Genomic DNA, 18,572 nt, shown 5'->3' with positions numbered 1-18,572 from the left:
CTCCTCTGTACAAAGTCTTTCAGATCCTTTCAGACCTATATATAACAATTGCTATTATATATTCAGGGAATGTGTCAAGATATGGTATGAGTACCTTAGTAATCATTTGTGGATGAGAGACATTTTCAACATTTTCTCCATTTAGTTCAATTATTCGGTCATTGGGTTCAACTCCAGCATTGAAAGCAGCACCAGCAGGGGTGATCTCAGTCATGAACAGACCAGGGACTCCTGCGAAATGGAAGATTTGAGTAAATATTAATGGCAAGAGATTCCTAGGCTAATTCATTCAGATTCTAGATCCACAAGAATCGATGGGAAATAACATGCTCATTTCCTGCACCACCCTCTGCGTGAAAAAGTTGACCTTTAGGTCCCTTTTATATCTTTCCCCTCTCATCCTAAACCTATGCCGTCTGTGTTCTAACTAGTATAGATTTTTCCAGATAACCCTTTCTTTTCACGTTTCTGGTAGGTTTACGAACTGTATGTAATATAATCAAACAATGAGTTATTATTTTATTCAACACAATGCACATTCTTGCTGACATAGAAGTATTGCTTTTTTCTGCAGTCTGAACTTCTAGCTTCATTCATGTGTTGTGGATTTGATAATTATTAATATCCACTTTTATCTTGAGTTTTAATATTGTGAAAAACATAAAATTACAAGAAACTTGAAGAAGAGTAGGCCATGTAGACCTTAGAGCGTGTTTGCAAAATCAGTAGCATCATAACTGATCTACATTGACTTCACTTTCCTGCCCTATTCTCATGTCACTGAATTCCATTAGTGCCTAAAAATCTAATGTTTTCAGTCTTAAACATGCTCAATAATTGAGCATACACTGCCTTCTGGGCACAGAATTACAGAATTGTGGGGTGGCACAGTGGCTCAGTGGTTAGCACTGCTGTCTCACAGCGCCAGGGACCCTGGTTCGAGTCCAGCCTCAGGTGACTGTCTGTGTGGGGTTTGCACATTCTTTCTGTGCCTGCGTGGGTTTCCTTTGGATGCTCTGGTTTCCTCCCACAGTCCAAAAATGTGCAGGTTACGTGAATTGGCCATGCTAAATTGCCCATGGTGTTCAGGGATGTGTAGGTTAGGTGCTTAGTCAGGGGTTAATACAGGATAATAGGATAAGACATTGGGTCTGGGTAGGTTACTTTTCAGAGGGTCGGTGTGGACTTGTTTGACCAAAGGGCCTGTTTCCACACTGTAGGATTCTGTGATACAAAGGTACATAGCCCTCTAAGTGAAAAAAGAATCACATTGTCTCCATCACAAATGACCAAACTTTTAATCTGAGACACCAGCTCCTTGTTGTAGGCTCTTCAGTTGTGTATGCAGCCTCTCGGCATATCCCATCTCAAACCTTCCCAGAATTTCATATACTTCAATAACATTAGCTTGAGTTTCTCTGACCTGATAATACAAGTCCATTTTGTTCAAGATCTCCTCAGAGAGCAGACTTACCAGCCCGAAATTGATCTGGTAGACCATAGAACCATCCTCTAAAGCAAATATATATTTTCTTTACATAAGGATGCCAAATCCTACGCATTCCTTCTGATGTGGTCTCATCAAAGCTCTGGGAATTGGTTTAGCTCATTTGGCTGGATCGTTGGTTTACCATGCAGTGTGATGCCAACAGCATGGATCTAATTCCCATCACCAGTTTGAGTTACTATGAAGGCTTCTCCTTCTCAACCTCTTCACTTGCCTGAGGTCTGGCGAACCTCAGGTTAAATCACCACCAGTTGCTTCTCTCTCTAATGAGAGAGCAGTTCCTATGGTCTGGTAAGATTATGGCTAACCAACCATCATCAAATCCTGCATGCATGCAGCAAGAATTTCTTACTTTTATACAATAACCTTTGTGCAATAAGCTCTAACATACCATTTGCTTTTTAAATTGCAATATAGAATCATAAAATTCCTACAGTGCAGACATAGGCCACTCGGCCCATTGCTTCTGCACCAACCCCATGCAGACTCACCCCATGTCCTATCCTTATTAACTAATCATTGTGTACCAAATAATTTTGCAGTTTTACCTTCGACGGTCTTCAATGAAAATCCAAAGCTTGAACCTTGTTTCACCAAGTAGCACAGCTTGGGCCGTGGCGTTTTTCCGCTGACTCCATTCAGCACGGGCTGGACTGGGGTGGGATTAGGAATGTTCACTTGAGACAGATTAATACCTTGCTTTTTGGCATGTGTGTAAGTGGTGTCATCCAGTATCAGAAAGGTAACACAATTTCCAGACGTTTTAATCAAATCTACCACCTGAAACAGAGAATGGCATTAAGCATGGGGTTTTGCCAGGTTCCTCTACAATTGTAAAGTGTCTGCAATTGGTTATTGCAAGCTTAATTCTCTACCTCTACCTTTCCTTCATCCCATTGTGCCAATGCTTCTTTGATAGTTCCACTCACTTGCCCTTTCCTTGTAACCCTTCAAGTGTTTATACAATTCTAATTTGCAAGTTACCATTGAAACTGCTTCCATGACCTTTCAGGTGCATTCCCGATCACAACAACTTCTGTAAAACAAAAAAATTCTCATCATCCCCTCCTCCCGGTTCTTTTATCAGTTGTTTGCAACATGGCTCCTCTTGTTAATAATCTTCATTCCACACCTAACAGTTTCTCATCAATTACTCTATTAAAAACCTTCACATTTTGAACACCTTTATTAAATTTCTCCCTAAACTTCTTTAAGGAAATCAACAGCAACCTCTTGAATCTCTCCACATAACTGAAGTCACTGAGAGCATTTGACTAAATCTCCTCTGCACCTTCTCCAAGGCCTTGACTTCCCTCGTAAAGTGTGAAGTCCAGGACTGAACACCATCTCCATTTGAGATCTAACATGAAATGATTTGAAAACTGAATTAAGGCTTGGCACAACATTGTTGCTTTTGTACTCAATGCCTCTTCTTTTGGCAAAGTTATGTCAACACACTGAGGGAAATTGAAAAGGGGGATGTTGAAAGAATATTTATTTCCCTTTGTGAGAGAGACTAGAACAAGAGGACACTGTTTGGAGATATTTTGGAGATGGAGGATAAATTTCCTCTCAGAATCTTTGGTCTGTGCAATTCTCTGCCTTAGAGACCAGTGAAGGCAGGGTCCTTGTCTGTTTGTAAGGCTGAGTTCTTGATTCTTGATTGGCAACGGAATCAAATGATATTGGGGGTAGATAGAAGGTGACGTTGAGGCAATAGTCAGAGAAACCATGATCTCATTGAATGGAACAGGAGGAAGCAGGGCCTGACTGTCTTACCCCTGCTTCTAATTTGTACATTTAGATGTTATGTTTATATGTTCTTATGTACATTGTTATGTTTTGGCTTATTGTGAGCATCTCAATTCAATTAAAAAGGAGTTTCTCCAATGTCTGTTCCCATGTGTGGTCAGATTAGAGGGAAGATGGGTTGGAGTGCTGGGCAGTAAAAGTAAAATTGGACCGTCTAATTGGTTTAATTTCTGACACCTGAATATAAGTTTGCAACTCGCTGCTTATTGGATTGAACCTCACCAGAAAAACACAATGGTTTTCAACAGTCAACCCTTAGAAACCTAAATGATAACTTTCCATTGGTTTCCCCCAGGTAGAAATATAACTCTGTTGTTGTTCTTTTTTTAAATCCAACTCTCTCTGTAATTTCTTAAGAAAAGATTAGGGCCTGTCTGTTCTTCATGAACATAGTAATCAGTGATAGCTAATTAAGATATGATAAGTGTTATTATGAACATGAGCCCAAAAGAAATGTATTTCCTTCAAGATAATGGATGTTAACTATTTTCATTTTACTTCCATTATGTTACTGCTATCTCCCTAAACTGTGTTGCCAAGTTCCCAATGTTGCCATGAAAGCACACAAATTCTATAATTTCAGCAAACAGCTCAAACTGAGTTAAATTATACCCTGATACACAGAACCTCACAGCATCCTAGGAGTAAGCAACTTTTCACCATTTAATTGAGTAAAAAACAATAAACAGTAAATTATACCTGCTTACTTCAAACCATAGACCCACATAAATAGAAATAAAGTACTGCGGTTGCGAGAAATCTGAAGTGAATCTTGAGTTCCAACCAGGGGCAGCATGATGAGTCAGTGGTCAGCACAGTGTCAGGGAGCCAGGTTTGATTCCACCCTCAGGCAACTGTCCATGTGGAGTTTGCACATTCTTTCTGTGTCTGCATGAGTTTCCTCTGGGTGTTCCAGTTTCATCTCACAGTCCAAAATGTGCAGGTCAGGTGGATTGGCCATGCTAAATTGCCCATAGTGTCTAAGGATTATCCGTGGGAAATGCAGGGTTATGGGGTGGGGGTGGGATGCTGTTTGGAGGGTCAGTGCGGAATTGATGGGCCATATATCCTACTTTCCACACTATAACAATTCTGTGATGAGTCATTGCAGACTCAAAACACTAACTCTGTTTCTCTCTCTCCACAGATGTTGACTTTCCTTAGCACTTTCTGTTTGTATTATCCTAGTCCCATATGTATGTCTGTGCACAACTGAGATATCTAACAATCAACTTTCAGTACGTACAGCTCATACCTTTTGATGTTCTTCACCATCCACAAAAACCGTGTTGACCCTGATGACTCGATCTCCATCTTTCAGTCCAACATTGTCAGCTGGACTTCCTGTCACCACAGAACGGATCAGGTGGCCCTCTATGTCTTTCTCTATCCTTAAGTAAAAGCCAAAGCTTTCACCTTCCTTTTTGGACAGTTTGCAAAGCCGAGGCTGAATTTCAGCTGCCATCACTTGGTGTTTGAATGACCTAAAGCAGCAAAATATCTAACAGCAAACAATCACATTAATGCACCTATTTCCCGTGAATCTTCCAGGAGGCTCTTAAGATAAAACTTTTATTTAGTCTTAAAAACAATAACAAATATTTGTTAATAGTTTTGAAAATATCAGTACATTTTGTGAGAAGTTAGCTGGTATACATACCAAGGAAACTAATTCTTTCAGCAGTATAGTCTTTAAAAGTCATTTACTGATGTTTCAAATCAAGTTGATCACAAGGGTGGCATGGTGGCTCAGTGGTTAGCCCTACTGCCTCACAGCACCAGGGCCCCACCCCCACCCCCACCCCCACCTTTTGTATGGGTTTCTCTGGGTGCTCTGGTTTCTTCCTATAGTCCAAACATGTAGGTTGGGTGGATGGACCATACTAAATTTCCCGTAGGGTCCAGGGATGTGTAGTTTAGGTGGATTAGCCATGCAAAATGCAGGGTTACAGGGATTGGGTGGGATGTTCTTCAGAAGGTGGACTCAATGGGCTGAATGGCCTGCTTCCACACTGTAGGGATTCTATTCCATGAATTGCTGGACTAATATTTCTTGATAGATCCACTTTCACCTGTTGTCATAAAACTGCAACAGGTGGCTACTTCAAATATATGTTTGAAAGTAAAACAATACTACCTGATTGGGTTAGTCGATGTAAAATCTCACATTTGTGATTACGCAAATATGCTTGAACAAAAAATGTTTTGGAAAATAAAACACAATTTCTTGAGTGTTTTGCTTCTGGATTGGAAAGTTTGGAAACCCGACCACCATGTTAACAATAGATACAGAGAATCTTGTTCGTGTGAATGGGATATAGATGAAGCTATAATTGCATTTTCCAGCCAAATTTGAGCCAACGTGTGTGTCAGGAGATTGCCTGGTTTGGGTGCAGCATTAAGTTCATAGGTAAAGGCTGATGAAGGGCTTTTGCCCGAAACGTCGATTTTCCTGCTCCTCAGATGCTGCCTGACCTGCTGTGCTTTTCCAGCACCACTCTAATCTAGACACTGAGTTCGTATCCCATCTGATTTTAATAGGTTTGGGCTCATAAATGGGAAGTAATCCTAATACTACACAAGGGCCAGGTTTAGTCTTTCCTACTTTACACAAACACACAACTAATGCAAGATAATTGATGTATTAGTTAGAGGGCTAGTTTATTTGAAGAGGTTAAAGTTAACATGTATGGCGAAGAAACTGAATGGACCAAAACAACATTGAAGGTCACTTTTGTCTTTCAGTTTGATCATTATGCTATATGTCCTCCAGTTAGCTAGGATCAGGAATGATGCCATTGTCTGAATAGATTAGCTTGAAACAAGTTGACCTGTCCTATGTTAGTGTTATATTTTTGACTATTAAACCCAAATCTTTTGGGGAGATGATAGCCTATTGATAGTAGCATTGGACTGTTGATCCAGAGACCCAGGTAATGGTTTGGGGACCCAGGTTTGAATCCTGCCTCTGCAGGTGGTGGAAGTTGGATTCAATTTTTAAAAACTGAGTTAAGAGTCTAATGATGACCATGAATCCATTGGCGATTGTCAGAAAAACCCACCTGGTTCACTAATGTCCTTTAGGGAAGGAAACTACCATCCTTACCTGGTCTGGACTTCATGTGATTCCAGAGCCACAGCAAGGGGGTTGAGTCTTAATTGCCCTCTGGGCAATTAGGGATGAGCATTAAACGCTGGCCCAGTTAGTGATGCCCTCATCCTGTGAATGAATAAACAAAATAGCGTCAATGTTCTACCTCCATGAGGGGATGCAAACTTTAATCATGTTCCTGAATTGCTTGGCCAAGAGTAGCAGTGCTATTCACTAAAGCCAGGAAATTCACAGTCATGTTGGAAAACACTTTGGCTTATGGTAATATTCTTTGAAAATGCTAGCTCCTGAATTCAGTATCGAATAGTGTTGGCTCCTGAAAAGTCTTTTCTAAATGCACCGACTATCATCCACTTTTAATGTCAGGTTTGTTGAAAATTTGATGCCTCATATATAAGACTTTTTATCTGGACATTATCTGAGTGCCACATTAAAATGTTTTGGGTCTTAATAATCTTGAATAGAGAGATATTTTTTGATGATGCATGAGATCGTGCTACACCAACAAGTGATGTGTTGTACTTTATGGATTCTGCCATATCATTCTATTTGATCCAGTTCTACTTACAGCTTACCCTTGTTATGGATGCTACAGTAATGCAAAGGATTGGTGACAGGAATCCAAATTCGCAAACCATCTAACATTCAACATCTAATCTCACAAATCCATAGAATGATGTTGGATCAGTTATGAAAATGATGGAGTTATCTTTGTGATCTTTACCATTGTAATGAGGTCAGCCAGGTGGACCTCATAGAATATGGTTTCCCTGATTGGGGCTGTTAATCGGGTCTAATCAGGGAGTCCTGGCTGACAGTTAAGAACAGGAGTGTCCAACATCCTGTTAACTCTGAGAGCTGGCTCTGAAGGAGCTAGATCAGTGTCAAGGACTTTCCATGTGTGGATGGAGGGTGACTTGGTGATGGGATATCAGTCTCTGTGAAGTTATTTCAACCATTGTCTTGTTGATGCCAATCACCTGTACACTTACAATCACATGACTTATGGTGTACACAATATTGAATATTTGGTTTGACCATGGTGACTTGTTGAAGTTGAGGAATCCAAAGACCATATCAAGAAGTAAAACACACTCATTGGCATATGCAGCTCTTGGTCACAGGCCATTTTATAGTATTCTTTTAAATCGAAAAACTATTTTGTTATAATAAAATCTACATATTTTAGTTGCTTAAATTCAAATTTTAGATCCTCATTCCCCCCTTTGGTCATTCTATGACCATAAAGGCATGGATCAAATTAATCCAATTCAATGGCAGCAAAAGACTGCCATACGTCCTCTTCCTCCGAAGGGGGATCAAGGGCAGGCAATGATGTTTCCGCATCATGATTTAAGCAAAGAAGAAGCATTTTCTGGGTGGAACCAATATTGTCAATAGAAGTTAATATTTTAGCAATAATACGCTTAACTACAGCAATACCAACAAAAAGACCAATTAAAACAGTAGCACCATACAAAGACATATTAATTAATTAGTTGTACCATGAGCCAAAACCCCAATCTTCCCATCCCGCACCTTCGTTCATTTGGTTGACAAAAGCGTGAATATTATCAATATGTCTAGTAATGTTTTCGAAAAGATCAGTGACCCTCATAATGCATTTTCCTTTAACAATAGCACAAAATCCACCTTCCTTCGCAAGTACGTAATTGATTTTGTTGGCAAATAGGCGCAATTCTGAAAGCATGTCCCTAATTTCTATTAAGGCAGCAGTTGTCTCATTTCCCAAAATTGTGAGTCCACAAATGAGATAACTATGGTTTTGATGACTAATAATTCTTAAGGACTCTCCTAATAAAGAACACTTAGTGGTGGCTCCCAGGACAGAATCTTTGAGATGTGTTTGGCTGAGGGTTTATCAGCCATTAGTTGTTTCAGCCATTATTTCCCATTTTTTAAGCCATTACTTTCCACATCTGCCAGTAAGTATTTTTAATATGAGGAAGAATGTCAGTGCTTGCACAGTATCGATTTTTGTTCACAGTATGTATGTCCTGGGCCACTACAATGTGAATAATGGCTAAAACTTTGTATGGTGCAGTGGTGTCAACATGTTAGCTGAAAATGTGTTGCTGGAAAAGCGCAGCAGGTCATCCAAGGAACAGGAGAATCGATGTTTCGGGCATAAGCCCTTCTTCAGGAAAAGTTAGTAGCAGTAGTAGGCCATTCAGCCCCATGAGCCTGTTCTTGGATTCAATAAGATCATGGCTGACTTGTGTTTTGAATTCCACATTCCCAAACCCTGATAACCTTTAAAACACTTCCCGAAAAAGAATCAGTCTCTCTCTCCCTTCAAAATATTCAAAGATCCTGCTTCCATCAACTTCTGAGGCAGATTTTCTAAGTCACACTGACCTCCAAGACCTTCTGAAAGAAAAAGTATCTCCACACTAAAAGGATGGCTCCCTTACCTTTAAGCATTGCCCCCTTTATCTGGTCTCAAGAGGAAACGTCCTTTCCATATTCACCTTGTCACGACCATATATACTTTAAATCAAGTCATCACTCACTTTTCTGAACTTCAGTGGAAACAATCCAAATCTTTCCAACTTTTCTTTGTAAGATTGCAGCTATACATCTAATAAATCTCATTTGAACTTTCACCTATGTCTTTATATAATTCTTTATATAAAGTTGCAGACAGTATTCATGTTCTAGTCTCAACAATGCCCTGAATAATCTCCATATTTCTATTTCTTGTAATAGATGATAGTATTTCATTGGCCTTCCTAATTACTTATGTCACATAGCAACATCTTATGTCTTACATGTTAGAACACCCAGGTCCCTCTGCCCTCAGAATTCAGTAATCATTCACTATTTAATTAATAATTTTTTATTCTTTAGGTCAAAGTGAATAACTTCACATTTTCCCACATTATGGTCTATGATGTTGACTATATGGAATGCCTCCTTACTATATATGTTATTGCACTGGCCATCTCATTATCCAAGTTTGCAGTCTTGCTCATCTTTTTTTGGATATGCAGTTTGTGATATATGATGTGTACCCTTTGTTTACTGTAATGCTCTTATCTGTTTTGTATCCAATTGTATTTTATCACAGTGTTCAGCCATCTGTTCTGGCACTGGCTTCATGTATTGGTGCAGTGTGGACTGGAAACTACCTACATTAATACATTGGGTCCTCTAAACAAAAACATGTGCAAAAATAAAATTCCTATTCCAATCCCACAAAGTATGTGACAACCATTTGCCAGTTCATTTATCAGGGCAATACTTTGATAAATCGGACCCAACTAATCTGGCTTAAAACTTATAGGCAGTTAACTGTCAGTTATCATTAAATGGTATCTTCTCCATGGCAATGCTATCAGCAATCAGTGCGCACTTGCCAACCAAAACAATTAATATGTTGCTTTTCGCCTTAAATTGGTATTCATACAAATTAACTTAATATGTGTAAGGTGAAAAAGTTTGGCAAAATATGTCTTTTCAAAGTACTCAAGTTCTGTGCCGCCAAATGACAAATTTAAATTTGACGTTACCAATGGAGGAATAGGACAACAAAGAATTTAGGAACATTGTAACACCAGCTTAAACATTCACTCTCATCACTGTTGGTGCATCTAGGAGATGTAGTGCAGCAACTCACTGAGGCTCCCATTGTATGAATTGCACATATTTTCTTTGGAAATGGAAATGGAAATGGAAAATGAATGTTTGGATTATTAGTTTTGAAAAAGTGAACATATATTATTTTGCTGGAACTTGATTTAATATTTTTAAACTGCCAAGTAACTGCTCAGAAATAAGGTTTGGATTGGTGTAAGTGTTTTTTTTAACACAGTACTGAGAGGAGTGAGAGCAGTTGGGACTCAGACTTTCAACCCTACCAGCAAGCAAAGTATCTCCTTCTTAAATCTTTCCTTTAAGTGGAAAAGATGTAACACTCAAAGGATTTACTAAATGAAAGGAAACGTCTAATTCAAGCCAAGGCCAACCTCCAACTGATCCGCTATGGAATTGCAGTTGACACTAATGTGAGATAATCACCAAAAACATAAAATAAATTTGAGAAAGTTACCACAATCCCCCTTTTGTTTTAGACACTTGTCTATAGAATTTTTGCCTATATTTCTTTTAATCCGCATTATTCCTAAAATGCCAGCTTGTCTTGTTTTTATTTTTCTGTCTGACCTTTATGTAAATGAGTGTCTGTGTTTTAGCTATAAATGCAATACAGTTTAACTTTACATATTAGTAATTGCCTCCGGAGGACTGAGCAGTATTTATCCCCTAACCAACAAAACAAACAGGCAATCGGGTCATTATCCAGTCATTGCTTTTTGTGGGATTTGCTGTCAGCAAATTGTCCACGGTATTTCCTAAATTACAACAGTGACTTAATTTCATCATTTGTAAAACCGTTTTGGTATGTCGTGAGGTGTAAAAAGCACTTTATAAAGAGACTACATTTAAAAAAAATCATCTTTAAATGTTTTAGACAGGGTGATAGAATGGGTAAAAGTGTAGCTAATGAAATTTATTACGGAGTAATATGAAGTGATGCATTTTGATAGGAAAAACAAGGAAAGCAATATGCAATAAAGGATAGGACTCTAAAGAACTTATAAGATGGAATGGTATTATGGTCAATGGTATTGTTGATAGAACATTAGCTGAGTAGCAGCAATCAGGATGTGAGCAATTGCTTTTTGGAATGGGCTGTATGCATTCTAAGATTCCAATGGTCTCTAAACTCCAATTCTTCCAAGTCCTTTTAAGCACTAATATGTCAACATATGAGGCCATGAACGCAGGTTTCAATATTGGGCATGAAACCATATTTCTGCTGACTGAGAGTAGATTCTGAACAAAAGTGGTGCTAAAAGAAGAACTAGAGGAAGGAAATGGCTATGGACTTGAAACCAGTCCCCAATATATCTGCTGATGCAGGTTTTTTAAATATTTGTTCAAGGGATATGTTTCTGGCCGGTATTTACTGCCCATCTCGGGAAACTGATGATGAGCCACTTTCTTGAATCATGGACAGTCTATATTCTGTAAGTACATCAACAGTGTTGTTAGGGAGGAATTTTCAGGGTTTAGACCCAGCAACGTTAAAGGAACAGTGATATATTTCCCAGTCAGAATGGTATGTGTCTTGGGGGTAACTTGGAGGTGGTGATGGTCTCATATCCTCCTAAGTGTTCGAGATTGCAAGTTTGGAAGGTGCTGTTGAAGGAGATGTCAGATTTCCGATGTTAGAATCTCTAATGGGCGATTTCTGATGGCAGGATCTCTGATGGGCGATTTCTGATGGCACGTCCCTGATGGGAGATTTCTGATGGCAGATCTCTGATTGGAAGTTTATGATGGCAGATCTCTGATGGGAGATTTCTGATGGCAGGATCTCTGATGGGAGATTTCTGATGACAAACATCTTTACAGGATGTGTGAGTAGCTGTGGATGAGCAGCAATTAGATTTCAAAACCAATGATGGATTCAACCAGAGCTTTGGATATAGAAGCCGGGTTTTGTCCCCCAGCCCATGCTAGCAACCAATAAAATCATGGCTGATTGTACCATCAAAAGCATATTTACATTTGCTACATAATTGCCCACTCACTGAACCCATCTATATCTATTACCTTATTATGTACTCTTTACAATTTACTTCCCCATCTATCTTTGTGCCATCCACAAATTTGGCAACCATAGCTTCCATTTCTTTATCTATATCATTTATAAGAGTTGTAAATAGTTGAGATCCCAGTACAAACCCTCAGGCACATTACTCGTTATAGCTTGCCAACCTGAAAAAGATCCATTTATGCCTACTTTTTGTTTCCTCTTAGCTAACCAATGTTATTTCTTTGACAATATGCTATCCTCTACACCATGAACTGTTACTATGTGCAAAACGTTTAATGTAACACCTTATCAAAATCTTCCAGAAATATCTGGTACTCCTTTTTTCTACAGCATGTGTTAACTCCTCCAAAACATTAGTTAAACTTGATTTCCTTTTCACAAAAACATGTTGACTTTGCCTGATGCTTCAAACTTATTGAAGTGCGACACTATAACTTCTTCAGTATAACCTTTTAACATCTTCCTTGTGACAGATGTTAAGCTAACAGGAGTGGAGGGATCTTTATTTGTATATGAACCAATCAGTGTTCCATACTGCTGTCCGACTGGTTTGAGGTGAAAATTATATTGGGGATTTTCCACCTCTATTAAGCAGAAAGTTCCACCTTCTAAGTTGGAAAATTACTAGCAGTTTCTAGCAAAAGGATTTTCCAAGAAGGTAATTAACGTTTGCCAAATACGTTTTAAGTGCTGAGGCTTCACATTAAGTTGCAATATTTCTCATGATTTATTAATGCCACAACAGGTGGAGCAAAGGTCTGTTTAGGGGCGGCACGGTGGCCCAGTGGTTAGTACTGCTGCCTCACAGCACCAGGGACCCTGGTTTGATTCCAGCCTCGGATGACTGTCTTTGCGGAGTTTGCACATTCTCCCCGTGTCTGTGTGGGTTTTCTCCGGGTGCTCTGGTTTCCTCCCCAAGTCCAGAGATGTGCAGGTTAGGTGAATTGACCATGCTAAATTGCCTTAGTGTTAGGTGCATTAGTCAGAGGGAAAAGGGTCTGGGTGGGTTACTCTTCAGAGGGTCAATGTGGATTGGGCCGAAGGGCCTGTTTCCACACTGTAGGGAATCTAATCTAATCTACTTCAAGGTTACATGCAGCATGTGCACAGGAATTCTGCTGACAAGCCACTTCTGTTACGCACTGAGAGCAGTAACAGCATTGCTAAACTTTCTGTCATGTTCATGATTAACTTGGTAGCATCGACAATGATTACCCAATGTAAAAGGTCTGTGTATGGTTGGACTTGCAGTCTGTTCAAATACACAGCAGGAAGTAAGGAGAGTTCATCTCACACACCGTCTTTGGGGACAGCTTCAGGCAGCCTGGAACCTGGCCCAGTTCCAGCACAAGTAGAGTAAATTTAAACTCATTCAAAACACAAGTTGCCTTATCCTAAGACACAGCAAGTCCCATTCATCTATCACCCTCTACATAGGTTCCTGGTCCAGAAATGCTTCAATGTTTAAAACCTTCGTTCTATTTCAAAATCTCTTCAAAGTCTCACCGTCCCCATTCCTGTGACCTACTCTAGTGCCTAACCCTTTGAGGCCTCTGTGTTCTTCCAACTCTGCCTTCTGTATATGTGAGCTTTTCAACAATTGGGCGGTTCTGTTTTCAAGCTGCTTGGGTCCTAAGCTCTGGAATTGCTTCCCTAAACTTCCCAGCCCCTCTGTCTCACTTCTCCTTATAATTTACATGTTTGATCAATTTATCGATCATCTGCCTAGTATCTCTTTAATGGTTCTGTATCAAATTTCATTTAATATTTGCTCCTTTGCAGACAAGATGTTTTAATATATTAAAAATGCAGTATAAATGCAAGCTACTTTTGTAATAACATACTCTATTTCAATACACACCAAATCATGTTTTATCATCCCGAGTAGTGAATGCATCTCACACATGACTGGATGTTGAGGGATAAATTGCCCCACATCTTGATCATTGTAACTTTGTCAGAAACTCTGTTCACTCAGGAAACCAGATTGCACCCTAAAATCTGCATGGCAGAAAGATGTTTAATTTGACCCTCGTGAATTGAATAAATATATTTTATCATGCTATTTACACTCATGATGTGATGGCTACCAGACCCAGTGAGCTGAAATTTCCCAATCCATACTGGGGTTTGCCAATGTAATCTTAAAAATGTCTTATGGTGTAGTGGTAGTGTCCCTACCCCTAGACCAGGAAGCCTAGGTTCAAGGCACACCTGCTGCAGAGGTGTGTGATAGCAACTCTGAATAGGTTGATTAAAAATGCTTTTCTTTCCCACCCCATAGTATTGTCATTGGCCAGTCGGTCACCTGATACAACATCCTTCCACCAGCCAATCAGAGTGTGAACAGACTCCGGTGTAATCTGATTGGTTGATGCTTGGCTCTCAGTCAAATAGCTGTTCATTTTCTCCTGTCTCCAACAATAGCCGAATGAAAAGGATCACATTTGGGTGAATAAAAGCACAATGTTTTTTTTCACACATTCCAGGGATTTTGCTCTGGGCTTTTGCTACCAGCAGTAATCTAGAGATTATCCTTCAATTCCTGGAGACTCCAGTCCAATTTTGAGGGTTAGCAAAACCAATCCACACTGAGGTCACATGGACATTGAGGAATGGTCTTTCAAATGAAGATCATCACATGACAATAGAGAATATGTGTTTATTTGACAAAGCTTGACTCAGGATCACTGCCGGTATCACCTGGTAGTCTGCAATGATGGCCCCACAACATTTTTGAGGAGTACAACAACAGTTCACATTTGATCATTATCAAAAGGCTATAAATAGTCCCAAGGTGCTTCATAGGAGTAATTACCAACTAATATTTAACACCTGAATCATATACAATGCATTAGAACAAGTGTGGTTGGTTTTAAGAAGATTTCTAAATGGAGGGCAGGCTTTGCCAAGCTTTTGAAACCCATGTGATCATAGCTGCTCCTGGTGGAAGCCTACAGCTGCTATAAATGTGGGGCAGTGCTCCTAGAAAACAGCTTTACTTCCACCTTCCCCTCACAAGTCCACTAATGGATCTTACATCTCTCCAAGCAAGAGGTCAATCTATAATAAATATTAAGTTTAATTCTTAGCATGGTGTCATGGTCTTGGATACTTGCAGAGTCCAAACCAGTTCAACATCACTCAGTGTACCTGTCTTCACTAATATCACTGAAAACAGGCAAATTCCCATTTGGAAGAGACTTCCTTCAGTTTCAGCTATGTCTCTCTGAGTTGCACTGGAAATCTAAGTCTGATACATCAATCAGTTCCCTTTTATCCACAACACATGTTTCTTCCTTAAAGATCTCCAATACATTGATTAAACATGATTTCCCTCTCATAAACCAGATTGACTCTGCCTGATTGTTCTAACATCTTAAATTATAGCTCCTAACATCTTTCCTAGATGTTAAAGTAATGGCAATATATTTTCCTGGTTTCGGTTTCTCTACTTTTTTTGAATGAAGGAGTTACATTTGCTTTTTTCCAACCTAACAGAACTATACCCAAGTCTAGGGAATTTTGGAAAATTAACAAATCAATTTATCTCAAGGCCCTAGGAAAAAGTCTATCTGGAGCCTGGAACTTGTCACCCACAGCTCCAACAATTTGCTCAGTACCATTTTCCTGGCAGCTATAATTTTTCTGAGTTCTTCCCATCTTTTCATTTCTTGATATATAGCTACTTCTTGCAAGTTAATTGTATATTCTATAATGAAGATCAATGCAAACTACTTGCAATTAATCTGTAGTCTACTTATTTTCTATCATTAATTTCAAGACTCACTTGATGTAGGACCAATGCTCACATTGTTCACTCCTCTCATTTCAAAATAGCTATAGAAATTCTTGCTGTCTGTTTTTATATTTCTAGCTACCTTTCTCTTATACTGTTTTGTCCCCCTTATTATTCTTGCAGTTATTCTTTGTTGTTTTTAATATTCTATCCAATCTTCTGATCTTGTCATCCATCTTTGTTCAATTTTGTGCTTTGTATTTATGGTTGATAGTATCTTGAAATTTTCTAGTTAGCCACACAGCTGATGAGCCCTCTCCTGAGATTTTTTTTCTTTCTTGGTGGAACTGTATTTACATTATATCTTTTAAAATATTCCCTTGAAGCCTGCCACTGCATCTTTATTTACCTGTCTCTTAATCAGTTCACTTTAGTTAGCTCTACTTTCATGCCAACATAATTGCCCTTATTTGAGTCCAAAGTATTAGTCTTTGACCCATTCCTGTCTCTCTCTCTCAAACTGAATGTAAAATTCATATTATGGTCTCTGATAACTAGAGGGACCTTTACTTCAAGGTTATTAAGTAATCGTATCTTATTGCACAATACCAGATCGAGTATTACTTGCTGTTTGCTTGGCTCAAAGAAACCACCCCAAAAACTCTTCATGAAATTCTCGTCAAGGCTGCCTCTGCTCATTCAATTTTCCAGTCAATACCTTTGTTAAAATTCCCCGTGATTATTGCTGACAAACTCATATGGTTGCTTCCTATATATTCCATCTTATGTGTATTTACTATTAGGAGGTCTGTAAATCATTCCTACAAGTTGCTTCTTCTCTTTATCATGTGCCACCTCCACCCAAACCGCTTCTACGCTCTGGTTTCCTGATCATATGTCAATCCTCCAATGTACTACTGTTATCTCTAATGGAAACAGCATTATTGATGTAAGCAAAAACAACGTAGAAAACCTTTGTGTTTAGATATTGCCTTTGGCTCAGGACTAAGAGCACAGTTAATGTAAAAATATTTTAGCTAACATCTCCTAATCACAAAATTATAACAACACACAAGGAGGCCATTCGGTCCATTATGTCTACGCCTGTCCCCAGATAAGTAATACGATATCGCTACATAGGATACCTTAAGTAATGAACAAACATTTTATATTGGTTAATCATCCAATTTGCAGGGTACTATTTCAGAAGTAAGTTATTATACTTAAACAAATAGTGTTGCATTAAATTAGTTTGGAAAATTGAACCAAGACTTTAGGACATTACTATAGCAAAGTCATTGCGATACGAAGTCTATTCACTGAGAATTCCAAAGTGGCTGTAGTTTTTTTGCTTTGCTTAAGTTTCACAGAAAGAGTATAATTTGTAATGAAAAGTTATTTACCTGCTTATTTGATTAATCCTGAACATTCGATTTTTGCAGTCAATATTTGAACAGCAGTGAAATTCAAGATACAGATTATCAACATGATAAATGGTTAAAACAGACACAGGGGAACCCAGAGACATTAGTTACATACCAATGTTTGCAGCTGACAGTTAAATTCAAGCCATATTAATATCCAAAATTAATTCTGGCCAAAATATTGCTCAGAAAAAGTGCTTACCAAACTCTGGCCGGTTCAGTTGCTAGTGAATCTATGAATGTTCTCTTTTCTAGGTGCAATCTATTCCTATGGACTTTGATCAAGGTTTGGTTAAAAGGTTGAACAATTCAGCAGGGCACTCGACATATTGTGGAATGTCGATACATTCCCTTTATCTAAGTGTCCAATATTTATCTGACATGACTGCTTCCATGAACCTTTAACAAGGCAATGTTTATTTATGAAATTCTAATAATCATAAACCTCTACTAATTAATGTGAATATAAAGCTCCCACTTGGCAACTTTGTAAAGCTCTTTACTGTTTACTGTCACAGCTAAGTGACTAAGTTAACAAAGTTTCTTCTACTGGGTTAGTCTGTAACCTGCTGAAGGAGTTTTGAATATATTAGGCAGCATAAAAGTTGCCCAGGACTGCATGCCTCAGAATACAGCATTTATTCAGAGACAGCATTCATTCTTTCATTTCACGTAAACAAGATGATGAGAGAAAAGGACACCAAGTATTAACATGAGGGGAATAGTTGTGAGTCGTGGAATATGCAAGTACAGACAGTGAAGAATCCATCATAACCGATGGGCAGAAATGGATAGTGTAGGGGAGAGATGGAAGAGAAAAACTCCTGTTGCTGAAGCAAAGAAGGAAGTTAGGGGAAACATTGAAGGGGAGTCTCACATTTGTAGTTCTGTTGAGGTCATGAGACTTCTCCCTGCACCGATCCATATAGAAATGCTGTTGCTGATTTGCTCTTCTGCCTCATTCTATTATAGTTAGCAAATTTATCTGAGCAATGTTACAATCTCCGTAGAGACCGTTAATGATTAAAGAAAAATTCAAACATTCAGTGATTGACTGACAGAAACAAGATGCAAGATTTCATAGTAAACTTTATTCCACATGTATAAAGGTCATATAATGCAAACACAACTTATTTGGATCTCTATTTTGTGAAGGCAACACAGTTCCCCTTGCTTCCTGATACCATACGTGAGTTTCGTTATACATTATGTGATCTTGTGGATTCATTTACTTCTCCTTTGAAATTCAAACGAAAGTACGTCACAGCTCAACAGAATTGACATTAATTTCTTCTCAGTACTCCAGCATTTTTCAAGGTATGAGATTTCGTAGG

General features: G+C 38.8%; 2 protein-coding genes across 6 annotated transcripts in view; one reads left to right on the top strand and one right to left on the bottom strand.

The window, feature by feature from the left end:
- The window catches only part of LOC122550485 (Na(+)/H(+) exchange regulatory cofactor NHE-RF3), a 37,211-nt gene extending 19,629 nt beyond the window's left edge, over window positions 1–17,582 (bottom strand). Inside the window, exons 1-5 of one of the 3 annotated variants that reach the window (XM_087987911.1) lie at window positions 17,441–17,582; window positions 6,382–6,539; window positions 4,575–4,820; window positions 2,056–2,287; window positions 95–231 (exon numbers count right to left, since the gene is read on the bottom strand). In XM_087987911.1, coding sequence (XP_087844037.1) covers window positions 95–231; window positions 2,056–2,287; window positions 4,575–4,784 — 579 coding nt within the window. In that variant the 5' untranslated portion in view covers window positions 4,785–4,820; window positions 6,382–6,539; window positions 17,441–17,582. The remainder of the gene's footprint in view (window positions 1–94; window positions 232–2,055; window positions 2,288–4,574; window positions 4,821–6,381; window positions 6,540–17,440) is intronic. The other 2 variants (XM_087987910.1, XM_043691265.2) reach the window with 2 other exon arrangements.
- Window positions 11,419–18,572, top strand: part of LOC148149716 (uncharacterized) — a 34,368-nt gene continuing 27,214 nt past the window's right edge. For 2 of the 3 annotated variants that reach the window (XM_087987919.1, XM_087987918.1), the window contains exon 1: window positions 11,425–11,482. In XM_087987919.1, coding sequence (XP_087844045.1) covers window positions 11,442–11,482 — 41 coding nt within the window. In that variant the 5' untranslated portion in view covers window positions 11,425–11,441. Of the gene's footprint in view, window positions 11,483–18,572 lie in introns of all 3 variants that reach the window. The other variant, XR_015757402.1, reaches the window with a different exon arrangement.

This window comes from Chiloscyllium plagiosum, unplaced genomic scaffold (assembly GCF_037043375.1).
Source record: "Chiloscyllium plagiosum isolate Xiang-an unplaced genomic scaffold, Cpla_swu_hap1 HiC_scaffold_6, whole genome shotgun sequence".
In the NCBI taxonomy this organism is placed as follows: Eukaryota; Metazoa; Chordata; class Chondrichthyes; order Orectolobiformes; family Hemiscylliidae; genus Chiloscyllium; species Chiloscyllium plagiosum.
This window is presented reverse-complemented; position numbering and strand designations above follow the sequence as displayed.